This window comes from Myxocyprinus asiaticus, chromosome 50, assembly GCF_019703515.2.
Source record: "Myxocyprinus asiaticus isolate MX2 ecotype Aquarium Trade chromosome 50, UBuf_Myxa_2, whole genome shotgun sequence".
NCBI lineage: Eukaryota > Metazoa > Chordata > Actinopteri > Cypriniformes > Catostomidae > Myxocyprinus > Myxocyprinus asiaticus.
In genome coordinates, this window is record NC_059393.1 from 24910295 (window position 1) to 24930078 (window position 19784).

General features: G+C 35.7%; 1 protein-coding gene and 1 long non-coding RNA gene across 6 annotated transcripts in view; one reads left to right on the forward strand and one right to left on the reverse strand.

Moving 5' to 3' along the window:
* LOC127439032 (uncharacterized) overlaps nucleotides 1–4526 on the reverse strand; it is a 21010-nt gene extending 16484 nt beyond the window's left edge. Inside the window, exons 1-2 of one of the 2 annotated variants that reach the window (XR_007896845.1) lie at nucleotides 4367–4518; nucleotides 3048–4188 (exon numbers count right to left, since the gene is read on the reverse strand). This is a non-coding gene — a long non-coding RNA (uncharacterized LOC127439032). Of the gene's footprint in view, nucleotides 1–3047 lie in introns of both variants that reach the window. The other variant, XR_007896844.1, reaches the window with a different exon arrangement.
* LOC127439020 (uncharacterized) overlaps nucleotides 1–13334 on the forward strand; it is a 25370-nt gene extending 12036 nt beyond the window's left edge. For 2 of the 4 annotated variants that reach the window (XM_051695002.1, XM_051695001.1), the window contains 5 exons: nucleotides 4657–4989; nucleotides 6312–6635; nucleotides 6720–6860; nucleotides 8585–10370; nucleotides 13118–13325. In XM_051695002.1, coding sequence (XP_051550962.1) covers nucleotides 4657–4989; nucleotides 6312–6635; nucleotides 6720–6860; nucleotides 8585–8646 — 860 coding nt within the window. In that variant the 3' untranslated portion in view covers nucleotides 8647–10370; nucleotides 13118–13325. Of the gene's footprint in view, nucleotides 1–4656; nucleotides 4990–6311; nucleotides 6636–6719; nucleotides 6861–8584; nucleotides 10371–13117 lie in introns of all 4 variants that reach the window. The other 2 variants (XM_051695000.1, XM_051694998.1) reach the window with 2 other exon arrangements.
* Nucleotides 13335–19784: the final 6450 nt, after the last annotated feature.

Below are 19784 nucleotides of genomic sequence, written 5' to 3' on the forward strand. Positions count from 1 at the left end.
CTTCTCTGCTGTTAAGGAACATTTGGTAAAAATACATTTGGGCAAAAACTTAGCCAATGCACTTTGATTGAGGCCCACCCAAAAGTAACATTCTGGCTACGCCCATGCTTAGCTGTGCATGCTGACTGTATATTTATTATTAAGTAGGGCTGAAACGATTATTCAACATTATCAGCAATGTTGACAATAAAAAATTGTTGACAAAAATTTTCGTTGTCGAATAGTCGTTTGATCTCATTTAACATAACATTAAACTCTAATGATGATGCGTGAGAGCAGCACTGCAGTTCACGCCTGATTGAGGAGCGGAAGAATTACACAGATCACAGTCCAGATGCACTCTAAACATTCCAAACAGCTTCAGCTGATGTAGATCAGAAAGGATGAATACAAAAATACAAAATACGTAAATACAGAAGCACTCTCGTTGTGGAATAAGTGGAGCTGGAGCTCTTTAAAGGAAATATCTTAAATGCAGTTATATTTAATGCGTTATAGCTTTATAAAAGTTAAAATAATATGGAAGCAGATCATGTAAATAACTACAAACTCCAAAACTAGCATTTCTCTGTGCGGTCAGCGCCTCTTCAATGAGTTGCTCGAAGTGTCCCGATCTAAGAGGGAGAGATTGAAACTGCACCCGAATGATGCACACTCTGTCACGGGACACTGCAGCTAGATTATAACATGATGACTCGCGACTTATTGAATCATAATATATGTGTCACTGTGTGTATCTTATCATGAAGAAAATTGGCAAAATGCAGATTTATTAATTATAAGAGAGTGTTTTTTTGTGAGTTAAAGATGGACAGAAGTGAACAGAAAGATGAGAGAGTCTTCGCCCCATTATACACGGCAACAAAATACATTTTTGATTTGTTTTTGTTTTGGCTTATTTTCCAATATAAATATCTAAAACTAATTTAAAACAACGTACATTTTCTTTAGCAGCTATAATGCAGAATATTTTTTTTTTATCTGAGAATGTTGAATATAATATAAAAAATACAAATATTTTAAAATATCTAAAAATCCTTAAAAAAAAAAAAAAGATGCATTGACCTGAGAAGCAGCATATAAGATATTTAGACTTGCTTTTAGACAATAGATCTTGAATAGAAGTATATTTTGTCTTTACTGCACTCGCAGAAGTATAAGTGAAAAAATACACTTATATACAAAATACACTTTTATTTAAGATACATTCTCTTAAAGCAAGTCTAAATATCTTATGTGTTGTTTCCCAAGTAAATGTATCTTGTTTTAAGGATTTTTATACAATTTTAAATGAAAAACAAGACAAAAACACTTGATAACAATAGGATTTTTTGCAGTGAATTTTTTACTGAATTAAAGTATTTTTTCCCTTTAATTCAGTGAATGCCATTTAGAGGTATTTTTAAAAGATGATTTAGTCCTCTTTATTGTTAGTAAGCACGTTTAATACAACCTTTTAACTTGGGGCACAAGCTGAATAATTGGTTAAGAGCTAATGATAATTGTTGCAATAATCGCCGAATAGGTGAATAATCCTTAGATTAATCAATTATCAAAATAATCGTTAGTTGCAGCCCTATTATTAAACACAGACTTTTGCAATTCACAAAGCATTCGGATGACTGTAAGAGCCTGAATAAAATGCATGAGTTATATGGACTACTTTAGTGGTGATTTCAAGGTTATTATTCTTTGAGCTTGACACTAACGTCAATGACCAACATGCGGGATCGGATTTGGATCGGGCTCCTCAGACCAATACCCGATTCAGGTAAAAACATCAGTACCGGACCCGATACCAGGTATCGTATCGGTGCCATCCCTAGCACAAATACCATAAAATTACATCATTACAATTTTATGATATCACAAACATTTTACAAAATTAGACTTCTCAAAAAAACAAAAAAAACAAAAAAACAAAACATAATCCCACAGAAGTTTTGTAGGAGTTTGTGATAAAGGCTGCAAAACTTCTTGACTCTCTAACAAAGCATGAATGTGCTCGCCAAAGACCTTTGGCTTTGCTGACATCCAACCCGATATTGAAACTGGTGCCTTTAAACAATGACTGCTTTGTAGACCTCTCTTAAATCACACCACTAAATCTTTCTTTAGATTACCAACTGCAGATTAGAAATCCAACGTGCTCCAAAGTATCCTTTGGAGAAAAGAGTCCTTTGAAGGATCACCATTTTTTTGTTGGTCAGTTCAACAAAACTTACATTTGAGATTGTAGTGCTTTATTTACATTGCTTTGAAGTAATCAACATTTACTATTTGAAAAAAAAAATCATAACAAAGGTTCAACATTCTTTCATCACGTAGCTGCTGTAAATTAGGGTTATGTCAATCAATGAATGAACTCTTCTCTAAAACTGTGGGCGATTTCCATGGAAAGTGGTCATCCCTATGCCCTGCTCACTACAAAGGACAAAGCTCTTAATGTGGGCTCTCTAAAGAGAGCATGGCATTCCAGTCTGGACGTACCCTTCACTAAATGTCTTGTAAAATGGTACTTTGTGAAAAAATAAGCATGCTTTCTTTTGTTTGGAACGACACTTCCTGATGTGCCCTTCAAGGGCGCAAAACAGTTTGGAAAACGCCCAATCAAATGAACACATAGACGTCAGTGTCACATGCAATCTGTTACTTTTGTCAGCGCTGGTGAGTATGAACCAATCACAGTCTTCTAAGATTATTGGACAGGTTAAGCGATTTGAAGGATTCTTCTTTTTGAGCCGTTTGGCGCCACCACGTGGAATACACCGTTATTTATGCGAAACAATATTTGCCGCCTAAAAGGGCGTCTGTCTACTCTGAAAGAAAGAAAATGTAAACGTAAAGAGACAATAAACGTCTCTGTCTGTCCAAATGATCGACATATCAGTGTGAATTACTGATCATGTCAAATTAAAGGGATTAAACTGTAGCTCAATGATTTGCCCCAACTTTCTCAGTGAATTCAAATCATCCACCGTTTCTATCTGATGACATTTTCTTGTGACGTGGTTTACAAATTCAAAACAGAAAGATATTTTTCTTACCCGTATTTTCAGGACTATCCGTCGCACCTGTAGCTCCAATATAATGAAAGATCCTTTAGTTTCAGTTCTCAATAGTTTCTAAACATGTACATGTCTTTATTTATATTTTATTTACCAAATATAAACCCAATACACCAATGTTTAACGCTCTGTATGGCTCATCGAATCCTCAAACGTAGACGTAAATCCCGTATCCTTTGGTTTATCGCGGGAAAAATATCTTAATATATTTTGTAGCGCCTCTATGTTACACCCATGATCCAGTTTCTTGTTTCATTTTAATATCGTTGCTGCACAATCGCATATCAGTTTCCGCATTCTCCCCGTCTTGCTCGCCTCAATCTCGCGATATTTCATTTAAAACTCTAATGTGAAACTCTACCTGTTTATGTGTGCCGTCATTACGTTATATATTGTGCCCCTTCCACTGTAATGTTATGACATCATCTATGAAGATCTACAGAAAAGTGTTATCATTGTTGCCCATACAGACTGGCAATGCATGCCATATATAGGCTACATAATATGGTTTTCATATGAACTGATTTCATATTTCACACTAATACTCATATTTGTTTGTAAGTGCAACATAGCCTATATTTAAAATGACCAAGTGGTAGCTGTTTATATTAAATTGCATGTATATTAAATTCTGTTATACATACAGATATTTACACTGTATGTTCTTACTGACATTTGTACCCTAATGAAAAATCCAGTTTAAGCTTCTGTGTTTTGGAACATGGTAGCTGGTAGCTGGTTTCTAGCTGGTCATGAGCTGGTCCCAGCTAGGAGACCATCTTAGAGAATCTACCAGCTTGTCATACCAGCTCAAGGTGGTTAAGGTGGTTTTTGGAATATGCTAGCTGGTCGACCAGCATGAACCAGCTAAGGACCATCTTAGGGCCAGCTAAGGACCATTTTAGGGCCAGCTAAGGACCATTTTAGGGCCAGCTTAGGATCAGCTTGACCAGCTAAGGACCATTTTAGGACCAGCTTGGACCAGCTGAGGAACAGTTTAGGACCATCTTTGGACCATCTTTGGACCTGCTAAGGAGCGGCTAAGGACTGGCTTAGGACCGGCTTAGGACCAGCTAAGGACCAGCTAGGACCAGCTTCCATCTTTGGACCATCTTTGGACCTGCTAAGGAGCGGCTAAGGACTGGCTTAGGACCAGCTAGGACCAGCTTCCATCTTTGGACCATCTTTGGACCATGCTAAGGAGCAGCTAAGGACTGGCTTAGGACCAGCTAAGGACCAGCTAGGACCAGCTTCCATCTTTGGACCATCTTTGGACCATCTTTGGACCATCTTTGGACCATCTTAGGACCGGCTAAGGACTGGCTTAGGACCAGCTAAGGACCAGCTAGGACCAGCTAAGGACCCGCTTCGACCAGCTACCATGTTCCAAAACACAGCAACCAGCTTAAGCTGAATTTTCCAGCAAGAAAATAAATCTTATCTTGATTTATGTTTGTTCTCTAGGTGTATTTGGTGTTGAGACGGTTGACATGAAGACAATAGAAGTAATGGAGGGAGATCCTGTCATGCTAGAATGAATTTTCCAGCAAGAAAATAAATCTTATCTTGATTTATTTTTGTTCTCTAGGTGTATTTGGTGTTGAGACGGTTGACTTGAAGACAATAGAAGTAATGGAGGGCGATCCTGTCATGCTAGAAACTTGTCTTAACAAAATACAGAAAGACGATGAGATAGAGTGGAAGTTTGGATCTAATGGTCCTGTCATAGCTAAGATCAAGGCCAACAATGCCTTATTATATGACAGTGATGATGTGATGTTTAGTGACCGACTCCATCTAGATGCTCAAACTGGAGATCTGACCATCAGGAACACCAGAATCAAACACTCTGGGACTTATGAACTAAAGATCATCAATGGCACACACACCATACAAAAGAGATTCAGTGTCACCGTCATTGGTGAGTTAATTATTATTTTTTTAATTATAAAAGGACCCTAATGCGTTTAACGCAAATTGTATTCATTTCAGTAGTGTGTTCTGTGTTTACATCATATAAAAAATATTTTTTAAGGAAATAGTGGTATTATTGTCAAACAAGAAAATGTATCAAACACCCTTGAAGAACATGGGGTTATTCTTTTAGTATTTAAAGTTTTATTGAAATTAAATAAATATGTTATGATGTGACAAACAGGAAATTGTATAAAACCTTAATATGTTAATATTTCACTTTATACAATTCTAAATATAGGCATGTACATTTGAATGTTTAAATTCATATCTTTAATATATATACATATTAAGAGTGTTCTGAACTCGCATGAGATGAAGAATTTACTCATAATTGTTTTCTATACATGGTGCGGGTCACCCCCTTCAACGTGTTTCGCCACGTTGAAATCACATGACCTGCTGTGTTTTTCGAAGAAGTGAATCCTCCCGCTCATTGGCTGCCACCTATGTAGATACGCATGTCTATGCTTAGATTAGTGTTGTTTGGTGATGCGAAGAGCAAAAAGAACACAATGGAACATATTTATAATCGTGCTTTAGCAGCGGAGACAACAGGAGATTCAGTAGCTGTACTGCCAAAGAAACAAAAAAGGTCTGAAGCAAGATGTCAGAAAGACCAACAAAGGCATCAAACTAGAGTAAACATCGGTACGGCATACACAAGGTGGAAAGATTTGATGATGGAAAAAAACATGAGTAGTGATGCCAATAAACATTATTCGTGGACATGCTAAATTTGATCATCAAAAACAATTCTAATCTTTCCTTTACCATGACATTCTGTATCACTAGATAATTTGTTTAATTCACGCTAAGCAGTTATCTTATAAAGGTAATAATGTGAAACGTACATTATTGATACGAGGGACAATAATAATCTGTCCTTAACAGATGAATGAATTCTGATGTTTGTTTTTAGGCAAAGCAATTATATTATAGTAGTAATAAATAACTTCGGAAATCACCTCAAACGGCGACATTTTCCAGATGCAAGTGATATTCCAGAGCTGGCAGGGGCAGCAGAGATAATCATGCTGATCCACATCGATAGATGGCAGTACAGCGTCTAACACCACTGTCGTATCGGTACTTAAGTACATGAAGAAGAGCAATGCTAACGCTAGCTAAAAAACTACTGAATGCCCCTTTAAGTGCAAAACTAGAAGTAATTGTAAAGAATATAATTTTATTGTCTGTTATCCAATTATTGTCAGACGATAATAATTAATGCTTGTTATCTGCATGCTTTTTCTATTTGCATTTCAGATGCGATTCCTAAGAAAGTGTCAGTAATAGAGGGCGATTCCGTCCCTCTCGTGCATGATATTACTGATATAGAGAAATATGATGTGATAGAGTGGATGTTTGGAGCTGAAGGCCCTGTCATAGCTGAAATTGATAAACAGAAAAGTGAGATCCCATCATATAATGATGCTGATGGGAAATTTAGAGGCAGACTTCTACTGGACGACCAGTCAGGATCTCTCACCATAACAAAAATCACATCCACTGACGCTGGACTTTATAAACTAAAGGTGTTTGGCACGAACAGAGACGCCAAAGAAAGGAAATTCAGAGTTACTGTCAGTGGTGAGTAGTGTTTTTTTAACTAGGCGAATTGAACTGTCATTGACTTGAGATTCATGAATAACAGTCTCTCTATATCCATTACAGCAGTGGGCCTGTCCTCGGGTGTCATAGCGGCGATAATTGTTTGTGTAATTGTGTTTGTGTCTGCTGCTGCTGCCGTGGGTTGCATTTGCCATAAACGCAGGACACAACGGCAAGTATTAACCACAAGTGATGTGACCGGAGGTAAATAATAGCTTTATTGTGCAGAGGTGGATTTGTAATATGCAAATGTTTATCATGGTATTTAGCATTTATATTATTTACTTATTTTATCAGGGACAATACACAATAATTAACAGCATGTCCATGTAAATGTGCCAAGTTTAGCCAAGATGGCTTATTTTACATCTACTTACCAAGTTTACCAATTTGATTATGAACTTCTGCTATATTCGGAAAAGCAAACCACCACCATAGTACTCTGCATTATTTCTGTATACTGTGTGTAGTATTTTAAATTTCTGCATGCACAAAATACCCGAATACTGTTTATAAATAGTAGTAAACTTTCTGTAATTTTCAGCATGCTCTATATAATGTATGTATGTATGTATGTGTATATATATATATATATACACACATACATGCACTGGCAGCCAAAAGTTTGGAATAATGTACAGATTTTGCTCTTATGGAAAGAAATTGGTACTTTTATTCACCAAAGTGGCATTCAACTGATCACAATGTATAGTCAGGACATTACTGATGTAAAAAATTACTATTATAATTTGAAAAAAATGTTCAGAACTTCTTTAAACTACTTCAAAGAGTTAAATCAAAAAATCCTCCACATGCAGCAATGACAGCTTTGCAGATCCTTGTTATTCTAGCTGTCAGTTTGTCCAGATACTCAGGTGACATTTCACCCCACACTTCCTGTAGCACTTGCCATAGATGTGTCTGTCTTGTCGGGCACTTCTCACGCATCTTACAGTCTAGCTGATCCCACAAAAGCTCAATGGGGTTAAGATCCATAACACTCTTTTCCAATTATCTGTTGTCCAATGTCTGTGTTTCTTTGTCCACTCTAACCTTTTCTTTTTGTTTTTCTGTTTCAAAAGTGGCTTTTTCTTTGCAATTCTTCCCATAAGGCCTGCACCCTTGAGTCTTCTCTTTACTGTTGTACATGAAACTGGTGTTGAGCGGGTAGAATTCAATGAAGCTGTCAGCTGAGGACATGTGAGGCGTCTATTTCTCAAACTAGAGACTCTGATGTACTTATCCTCTTGTTTAGTTGTACATCTGGTCTTCCACATCTCTTTCTGTCCTTGTTAGAGTCAGTTGTCCTTTATCTTTGAAGACTGTAGTGTACACCTTTGAATGAAATCTTCAGTTTTTTGGCAATTTCAAGCATTGTATAGCCTTCATTCCTCAAAACAATGATTGACTGATGAGTTTCTAGAGAATGCTGTTTCTTTTTTTGCCATTTTTGACCTAATATTGACCTTAAGACATGCCAGTCTATTGCATACTGTGGCAACTCAAAAACAAACACAAAGACAATGTTCAGCTTCATTTAATGAACCAAATAGCTTTCAACTGTGTTTGATATAATGGCAATTGATTTTCTAGTATCAAATGATCAATTTAGCATGATTACTCAAGGATAAGGTGTTGGAGTGATGACTGCTGGAAATGGGGCCTGTCTAGATTTGATCAAAAATGACTTTTTTCAAATATAATGTCCTGACTATACTTTGTGATCAGTTGAATGCCACTTTTGGTGAATTAAAGTACCAATTTCCTTACGAAACAGCAAAATCTGTACATTATTCCAAACTTTTGGCCGCCTGTGTGTGTGTGTGTGTGTGTGTGTGTGTTTATACACACACATACACATTAGAGCACAAAAACACAAACATATTTTACTCTTTTCAACTTCTAATTCCTTCTTTGTTTTCTTACAGACTCTTATGATAAAGGGAATGGGCAACTGGAGCCTTTGAAAGGAGGTTCTGATAAACAGTAGTACATAATTACTGTACCACTAAACATGAGCTGTATACAATTGGCTGCTGTATACTGTTAAGAAATGAAACTTAACAAGGGTGAATTGCTTCTCTGGCATGATTAGGGAAACTGGTACACTATATGCTTTCATATAATTAATGAAACAGATTTAAGTTTACACACACTAGTTTATTTTAAACTTCTGTTTTTATAAATGTCAATATAGTTTCATACCTGTTACTCGATCTGGCTCTTTGACTCTCAACTTTCATATTGTGGGACTATTGAAGGCTTTTAAGTTTTTATGAAATATGTAATTTGAAGGTTCATTTTAACAGATAAAGGATCTGTTTCTCATGTCTGTATTTTTCTTTGGATGTTCTCTACATTAACTGAGACCAACAGCTGGAAAAGGTCGGTTTAATCTTGAATTCACATCACAGTATGTTTCTATGTGTCTCTAAAGAGAGCACATGTATCAGATGCTTTAACACCCATTTATAGAACATATAGAAATGCATGGTACACAGACTCTAGAAATGCATGGTACACAGTTCAAAAACTTTTCCAGTTGTTTTTCCTGAATGTTATAGGCTAGTTAGTGCCTAGGTTTTGTGTTCAATCAAATGATGACACTAAAACGTATTTAAAATCTGCCATCTGATCAGATATGAATGTAATTTGAGATCTTAAATGTGAGCTCACTGAGTGACTGTTGCTCATCTGTTCTTGTGATGTACTGCTGTTCTGCCCTCTAGTGGATAAAACATGATTAAGCTTTTTTCTTAAACATAATTGTTTTCAGATCACTGAGATTCATGAGTAGGCTAATATGAATGAGTTTATTTTTTTTAACCCTTGAAATTAGATTCTTTTGGCTGACTTTATTGGCTTTTTCTTTATCTTGTTATACAAGTCTCTGCTTGGGTATAATTGAAAATCCTATGTCTTAATGTCTTGATGCCTTTGTTGTATATTTTTTTACATTTTTTTTTTAAATAAAAAATGGGAAAATGTATTACCATATCAGCCTTTATATATATATATATATATATATTTATTATTATTATTATGACATGCCATTTTGTCTCCGTTCAATTTCACCTCATCTGTACACACGTATAGGCCTATATGTGTTATCACAACTGCACACAATGTTTTTGAAACTATTACTTCACTATCGTGGAGTAGTGTCTACATGACTCAAGTATTTCCTTATCTTTATGTTCTATCTTTTGTTCCGTGTTCACATTTTGTGCTGTCTGGGTCAAAGTGTTCTCTTAAATCTGTAAAAAAAAAAAATTAAACATTCCCAGAATGTAAATTTGAAGAAACTGTAACGTTAAGCAATTTAATATTTTAATAAAAGTAATATTTAATTTATGACTATTCAACATATAATCGAATATGGTTGAAGACGTTGTTGCGTTCATTCACCACTAGGAAGCTGACTGATTTCTTCACATGCGGATGTTCTGCCCTTCCTTGCACATTTACTGATTTCTTTTTCGGTAGCAAAGATATCTTTATGAAAAATCACAATTAATCTTATTGGGTTTAAAGCTGCTGTATCGGTCTTTGATTTGTCAGTAATTCTGTCTGTCGTTGATGTTCTGGGTGCCGTTCAGAAACGATAAACACAACTGAGGTTTATTTTTAATCTGCAAATAAACGATTTTACTGAAATCTACATCAATATGAAGAACATAGTTTTCCTAATTTTCCCCTCAGTTTTCGTGAGTGGTAAGTGCTTGAATTATTTATTTCTTCAGTACTTTCGGTTTCAGTGTCTCGTTTCACTTCATGCGAAGTGTAAACAGTTAAATGATTCATGAGCTTTTAAATGCACGATGAATCCTTGGTTTATGCGTAACAAACGGACAACGTGTTTAATTGTGTAATCTGTACACGCTTTTGCACTAAAAAGCGTGTTCTGTCTACGCACGCACGTCTGTACATGTTTGGACGTTATGGCGTCAAATCGGGTTTGTTGTTTAGGCTTAGATTTGCATGTTAAATGTTAAAACGGCTTTTAAAGGTGCACTCGGTATTTTTTTCCTCATTAAAAAAGAGTTTTGTAATTTTGAAACATTTATAAAAGCATGAGCACTCACATTAAAATGAAGACTCCAGTCATATCAGTAACTTTATAAAAGCTGTTTTATCCTACATGGAGAGGGTCCCCACATGGGGGCTGCCATGTTAGAATCACATGATCAGTCGAATGCCACTCACTCAGTCTCAGTAACCGTCCTGTTATTGGACACATCAACTCGTACAGTTGCAATCAAAATTATTCAACCCCCCTGACCAGTAATACATTCTGGTGATGTGAATCACCACACAGTTGAAAACACATCAACTAAAACCTCAGTAAACAGTCAAAGTAAGTTTTTAATACACATTTGAGTGATTTTGAGAAAAAAGTTCAGTTTACCCAAATTTAAAAATAAAAAATAGCTAATTCTCTCCACAAATGTCATGTCAAAAATATTCAACCCCCAAAGTCAATCATTTGTGTAGCATCCTTTACCCTTAATAACAGCAAATAAATGTTTCAGGTAAGTGTTCTCAGACTTCAGACACCTCTCTATTAGAATTTTTACACATTTCTCATGAGCAAAAGCTTCCAGCTGCCACTGCTTCCTTGAAATCCCAACAAAGGTTTGCAATGGGATTTTAATGATGGACTGAAAGGGCCATTTAAGGACATTCCACGACCTATCCCTGAGCCTGATTTTGGACAGCTTGGATGTATCCTTGGTGTTATTGTCTTGCTGGAAAATCCAATGATCACAGTGCTTCAATTTACACACTGAAGGCATCACATTTTTAATGCCATTATGGCCTGATACCTGAAAGAATCCATGGCGTCAGTCACATAGTCAGGATAGCTGTTTCCTGCAGCCGCAAAACACCCCCATAACAGGACTGACCCACCTCCATGCTTGACTGTGGGGATGGTGTCGTTCTTGTCATCACCTTGTCATCTTACTCCAGACGTACTGCTGACACATGGGTCTAAACCTCATTTTCAGTTTAGTGTCATACATCTATAAAACCTTCTTCCAGGACTCCACAGGTCTTTCCTAATTACCTCTTGAATATTCAAGTCAACATTTCCCTTGGTGAAGTTTTGCTTTCTTCCACACCCCAAGAAAGTTGCTGTTGTACCATATTTAAAAAATGTATGAATGGTGCTGCCAACTTTGTCTATTGGAAATTGAAGTGCCTTGGAAATGTACTTTTAGCCATGGTTTTTTCTTGTGTAATTAAATAATCTCCTCTATTAGCTTTTGTGACAGCTTATTTTTAATTGCATTTTTTGCATAGAAATCCATTTTTGCTTACGACACTAAACTTAAATTTTAAAACTTAAATAAGTGCCATTGCAGATTGATGACTTAATTTTGTTTTAAAACAATTACTTGTGTAGCCTTACGTATTTAAGAAACAGCTACATGCAATAGGGGTTGAATAATTATGACACGGCTGTATTTTAAAAAAATCCTGCTTTTTAGAAATATTAGGTTATATATTCACACTATGACTTTGAATGTGTCACTCAACTTATATAGATGTGAAGTTAAAAAATTCTGGGTCATCAGAAAAGCTTACCTTTGTAAATCTTACTGTCTTGGTGGGGTTGAATAATTTTGATTGCAGCTGTATTCATTTAACCATGGCTGACTGTGAGTAGTGAATTACTACAATGGCATCTGTAACTAAAAATTATTAATTTTATATGATGATGCATCCACACCACTAGGTGTCACTATAAGTTCAAGATGACATAAGTTCAAAGTCAGATTTGGTTTATGAATTAATTAAAAGTAGGGATGGGCATTTTGGCTACTCGAATACTTGTTGAGGACCTGAGAGGCAATGACATGTTCATAACTTTATATATAATAACATGTCTGACAAATGTCTATAATTATAATTTTTTATATTTATCACACATTCAGTGAAATTCTTTTTTTTTTTTCTTCACATATCCCAGCTAAGCTGGGGTCAGAGTGCAGGGTCAGCCATGTTACAGTGCCCCTGGAGCAGATAGGACCAAGGGCTTTGCTCAAGGGCCCAACAGTGGCATCTTGGCAGTGCTGGGGCTTGAACCTCCACCCTTCTGATTAGTAACCCAGAGCCTTAACCACTGAGCCACCACTGCCTTTGTCTGCTGCATTGCGTCTTGTTGTTCCAGTGTATCATCTATTCATTATTAAAGGCTAACGTATCATATTTTGTCATTATGTGAAGATTCGCTGCCCAACTCAATGAAAGAATGTGCACAACATGCGTCTTTCTGTTCTTCCCTCAGGTTACCGTAGTAATCTTAGTATGTGCACACTAGTTTTTTTTTTTTTTTGTGACTGTCTGAATTGTCTATTTTCAAATCGCGCTTGGCTTAACAGGAGACGCCATAACCATCATGTTTTTAATATGCGTGTCAAGCTGAATTTCGGTTTTCTGCATTCTGTTCCATTTAGCTGCGATCTGTCTAGCTGTTTGAAACACTCGCAGCACGTTGAGTCCACTGCCACACGCCTGGTGTGTGTGTGTTCTCAAGTGTTCACTCCTGTGGGAAAGCCGTGATGCTCCATATTGTTGTTGCTGTGATGATTCATGAAGTGTTCCATTCAACTCGGAGAGTCTGAATTTCCTCCTTTCAACTGGGGAAAGTGCAACAGAATGACACTTTATGTCGGACTTCCAACTTGGAAACTCGTGCGGAAATCGGCAACTATCATTTCGTCGAGATGCGAGTGTGTGTTACGTCACACAAACATGATGCCACCCAGGGTTGGGAGGTTTACGGTCAGTGGCAAACATTCACTTTTAATAAATAATATTCATTAACAAGTCAAAGTTCTTGCATTAAATGATAATAAAACATGTTTAGCAAGCATTTTGCAGAGACAGGTGTTCAAAACACGGTTAATTACACTCTCTTTTGATGATCGTAACGATAGCATTGCAGTGTCATATCAGTTTGGTTGCTATGAGACGTCTCTGATAATCAATTTACCCTTCAAAACTACAACATAATCAATCTCAAAATTAAAAATAAGATCCCTCTTTGACACGTATGTGTTTAGTTACTTTTAGTCAGGTAATTGTCACTGAATTTTGAATTAAGTGAAAAGTCACACCATGCATGATCACAATCGATCATCGTTTTCATGATTGATTATTGCTGCCTCGTCCGAGTACTCGAGTACTCATGCCCATCCCTAACTAAAAGGATATTGATTGAATCTACAGTATGTATTCTGATTTGTGAGTGTGATGTCAGTTAAATATCTGATAGATTAACTGTCCCTCTATGTTTTTCAGGTGTGTTTGGTAGTGAGACAGATAAAATGAAAACATTGTCAGTGATGGAGGGAGATCCTGTCACTCTAAACATTTGTGTTGATACAATACAGAAAGATGGTAAGATATTGTGGACGTTTGGAGAAAACGCTATAGCAAAAATGAATAAGGAAACCAATGAAAAAAAATTCTATGATGGTGATGATGGGATATTCAGAGACAGACTGCAGCTGAACTATGACACTGGATCTCTCATCATCCGGAATATCAGAACCAACCATTCTGGAATTTATAAAGCAACGATCAGAAGCGAAAGTGGAACCTCATACAGGAATTTCAATGTGACTGTAATTGGTGAGTAGCTCAAGTCTTTGAATGTAGTAATGATCATATTAAAATCAGCAATCTGAGCTATTTCAAAGCTCTAGCCTAAATTATACTGGGTAGTTTATCTGCAACTGGAAAACGGTTAATTATACCCAGATAGCTCACGTACATCTCTGAGATGTCTGTTTTAGTTCTTTTCATATGGAAAGCATCACAATCTAATAAACATCTGCTAAGCATCTTAAAAAGATCAGATTTACAAACAGTCTAAATAATGAACATTTCAAAGACATCTGCTGCATGTCTTATTGACATCTGAGACATACTTATTGACATACGTCTTACATATGTATCGCAAATAAGTCAAATAGACGTCTGGGTGATGTGCATGTGCAATCGGGGATAGTATGTCAAGAATTTATTTTGAAGGGTTCAAATGCAATTAAGGGCCAATAAAGGAAATATTATCTGACAAAACTGCCTTTTCAAATAAATGGCTTTGTTCTTAACTCTTTTGGGCTTATTTGACCGAGTAAAAAATTAGGCTCTTTTTCTGATAAAGTGTTTTTGTGTGTTTGAGTGTGCATTAGTCCAAAGAAAAAATATAATAATTACTTATCTGGATATTTTAAATGTTTATCTTTGTTGTGGTCATTTTCTTGGGAAGCATTTCTGATAAATTTTTTAATGTATGACTGTGCATTTTAGGATTTCTAATGTGTTTTTATCTTATATATTTTCTACATCAATTCAGTTTTGTACTGCTAAGTATAAAAAATAACTTGCATTTCATGTCGCAAATGCATGCCTGGAACTCATATACCTTTAACAGATCATTATTTTTTTACACAATTAATGTTTTTAATTATGTTTATAATTAATGTCCCTTTTCTCCCCAATTTGGAATGCCCAATTCCCAATGCGCTCTAAGTACTTGTGGTGGTGTAGTGACTCACCTCAACCCTGGTGGCGGAGGATGAATCTCAGTTGCCTTCGCGTCTGAGACTGTCAATCCGCAAATCTTATCACATGGCTTGTTGAGTGCATGTGGAGGCCCACGCTATTCTCCGAAGCATCCACGCACAATTCACCACGCACCCCACCGAGAGCGAGAACCACATTATAGTGACCATGAGGAGGTTACCCCATGTGACTCTACCCTCCCTAGCAACCGGGCCAATGTGGTTGCTTAGGAGACCTGGCTGGAGTCACTCAGCACGCCTTGGATTCGAACTCGTGACTCCAGGGGTGATAGTCAGCATCAATACTCGTTGAGCTACCCAGGCCCCCCTACATAATTAAATATTAAACTTTGTCCACACAACTCTATTAGGCTAAATGGAACAACATTTATAGGAATATTGTTGGTCTAACCTGTTTTATTTTGATGACAGTAATTCACATTTCCAAGTTCTGTTACTCAAAAAGCCCAGTATAAAATGGATAATATAAAATAGATTTTTTTTCTCAGTGCAGCTCATTAATATTATTTGGAATAGCTCTCACCCACATGGATGTTCCATGGTAACTTTATCCTTGCAGGGAAGATATAATCCATAAGGAAAAACAGTTTAAATCCAATAAAATTTATATAACGGTCACTCTCAAGTTAAATTCCTTCCAGATTATTTCCAATGCCCTTCAGTGAAATCCCTCTCCAAGTTGAATGTGGTTGTGCTGTTGATCATGTGACCTCCCTTTAACATTTAGGTATTCAGATTGGTTTGTAATCATTATGCAAATGTGAGTACATGTAAGTATGAAAGATGGCTAGATGTTACATGACGAAGTTGTCACAAGGGCTGTAACTTAGTAACTACAATGTTTTAAATCAAAAGTATCATAATGCAATTGTTTGGTTTCTCTAGTAATGGTTTTAGCAACGTTGGCTTTATACATCTTCATTAGCATAATTACTGTGAATTCTGTCCTCCAAAATAAAATTCTAATGTTGTATTTTTGTATTTTTAGCTCTTCTTGGGCAAAAAACAAAACATAATAAAACAACTCTTGCATACATTCAGGCAGGGTCAATTGTGTAATAAAGGTAGATTTTAACCCAAAGAGTTTCTCAGGACGTTTTATATGCTGTTATTTTTATTTAATTCAGCAATTCAAATTATTTAGGGCCAAAAAATTATTTTTTTCTGCAGCCAAAACTTTTATAGACTCATTCCTTAATTAACTTTCTAAAGTAACCTCATCCTGAGAAATATTCTGTGGAGTAAAAAGTGTTACAAAACATCACCCGATCCCTTCTACAATATATACAGTACATGAATATTATGTAGCAGTGGTAAACATATTAATTGTGAAACTGTATCTCTTTGTTTTCCAGGGGTGTTTGATGCAGAAACTGATAAAATGAAGTCAGTGTCAGTGATGGAGGGACAACCTGTCACTTTAACCACTGATGTAGCAATTAAGAACGATGTTCTGATACTGTGGAGTTTTGGACGAGCCACAAAAAAATGTGTATATAATGCAATTCATCATATCCCATGTCATATTGATGCTGCTGCCATAGCTAAAATGGATGGAGAAACCAAAGAGATCTCTTTAGATGATGATGATGGTGAGATATTCACAAACCACTTGCAGCTGAACCAACAAACTGGAGATCTCACCATCAGAAAGACCAGAACTGGTCACTCTGGAGTTTATATACTACAGATCACTAATAACACTGCAACCAAATACAAAAGATTCAATGTTACTGTCAGTGGTGAGTATATCAAGTCTTTTAATTCAACCTTTTAGAAGCTTTTTTCACAAAAAGTCAAAAATATTGCTAGAATTCTTCCAGATTGTCTGAATTTGCCCATTTTCCATTTATAGTTTTCCCAGTCATCTAAATGTCTAACAATCAGTTTGAGTCCTAAAGATCTAAAGGATGTAATCACAAGACAAAATAGGTAATCTAAAGACCAGAATGAGTCACCAAGACAAGGAAAATAGTGCATTTTTTTTTTAGTTGAAACTTTGCAAAGGTCTCGAACAAGGTCCTCAAGCTATGGTACACAGAGTTACCCATGGAGGTACTTTAAGACTCTGTAAATTTACATTAAATATTTCAAATAAAAATCTTCTTTCAATGATTATTTCAAGGTTTTTTCAACTGCAAATTTTATTTCAAAATTGGAAATTATGGACAGGTAAAACACCCACCTCTGTTGGTGAGATGGTGGAATTATAGGTGCTGATTTCAACATGTCAAACTGCCCTTTTACCCGACAACCATCCTAAATAAATAAATAAATAAATAAATAAAATACCACCATTTGTGATGTTTCCCATGAATAAATATTCATTACATTTGGAACTGAAGCAACACTTATTCAACATTGTGTAGCATCCAAAATTCCATTAAATTGAATTAAATAATCTTTAACAAAATAAAATGTAAAAAAAAAAAAAAATTAAATTAAATAAAAAAATATATATATATTTTATGTTATTAGTTGTTAAAAAATTACAATTAAATTAAAATGTGTAAATGTAAAAAAAAAAATAATAATAATAATATATATATATATATATATATATATATATATATATATATATATATGAGCGCATCGTTCTACGTTTTATCGCATTCGAGTGAATAGAGGCATAATTAAACATACTCTCCTAGGACATTTCTCTATTTCAGCGAATCAGATCGTTCGGATAGTTTGTTCTAGCTAGGGTTGCCTTGCCAACTGACCCATATTTTGCCTATATTGAGACGTCCCATATTTATGGCTGAAGTGCTTGAAGAACTCCTCCCTCCCGCCCTGAAGCGCTCAAATGTGAAGTTGCTATCGTTGTAGTTTGTTCAGACTGTTCATTTCTGTTAAGTTGTTTACAAAAATGGTTTGGTGTACTTCATCAAAAGGGTAGCTTGACTGTAGTTTAACTACGTAAAATTGTGAGTATAGCCAAATTGTTTCTAACAAGTCAGTTCACTGTCGGTTGTCTTTGGGACACTCTCGGGAGACTATTTCCAGTGATGGTTGGAGAAAGACCAAAATCTCAAAAACGGTTGGTCAAGATTATGATCAAATAACACAGTTCAAATCAGCAGTAAAATCTGACAATACCGGTCTCATAAATTGTGATTCTTTACCTCATATTGCACTAAAAAACACAATTTTCTTGGCTTGTATAGTTGATGCGCATGCACGTTGTTGAGTTGATTGACAGGCGATGTCTGTATCTAAAAGGTGATTGGCTCTTTTACCACTAAGGAGGGACTTCTTTTCTACATCTGTTGGCCGTTGGCTGCCATTGGGCATTCCGATTTCTCCCATTTATTTTAATAGAAGTGGCCTGTCTCTGCTAAATAATCTCTGCTATAGCTTGTAGCTTGGCAAGATACTGAGTAAAAGCAGCTTCCTTAACACTGAACTAATTACAGTTCTTTCTTTACAACTCACAGTTTGAGGTCTTCCAACGCAGAATTTCTTACATACTGTAATGTAAATCTTAAGAGATCTGGTGAAGTTGCTTTTAGCCATTATGCGCCAAAAATCTGGAATAATTTACCAACTGAAATTAGACGAGCACCAAGCATTTACATTTTTAAAAAGCATTTGAAGACGTATCTTTTTAAACTAGCTTTTTATTAATCTATTTTATGTTTTTTATTGATTATCATTATATTCATTCTTTTATTTTTTATCTTTTTATCTTTGTACTTTCATTTGTATTGCAATGATTTGTTTTACTTTCTCTGAAATGTTGAATTCTATGTTTTTATACTTGCAGCTGTGAAGCACTTTGAGCTGCATTTTATGTATGAAAGGTGCTATGCAAATCATATCTATTATTATTGTTATTATTATTTAGTCATTACAGAATCCGACCATTATGTACATCCACACTGGAAAACATCTACTATAGTACTTGCAGTGCTGGCCATCATGGCTTCGGTGGCTGTGGGCATTATATACCGGAAGAGGAACGGTAAGTACCGAAGTGTTGAAAAGAAGTCAGATGTCAATGTTTCTTTGAAACCACACTTTCTTATTGACAGAATGTTTTGTGATTAACTGTGATGTAATAATGTGTTTTCAAAGATTAGAAAAGAATATTGCAAAATGGCTCAATACACACACGCTCTTTAATTGTCAGTGTTAAAATTCTGTAATACACTGTAATGGTATCAAGTAAAAGTAATAAAACCATTTAAAGTATTTGGGGTAAGGAGAATCCTGTGATAAGCATTTGATATCACTGTGTAATTTATTGCAATTATGGTGTAATAATGCATCTTACTGTAAAGTTTATGTCTGTTGTTATTGTTAAATCAGCGTTTAACTTGTATTCACAGCTCACACAGTAAAGTCATTTTTCTGCTGTCAATCTAACAGTGGACTTGATCATGGTAAGTGTTTCCTTCAGTTATTACATCAGAAGTAAAGAGTTGTAGTTTTCCAAAAAAAAAAAAAATAATACAAATCCTGTCATTTAATCACCCCCATGTTGTTGCCAACTATGACTTTCTTTCTCAAAAGGAGATGTCGGACTGGA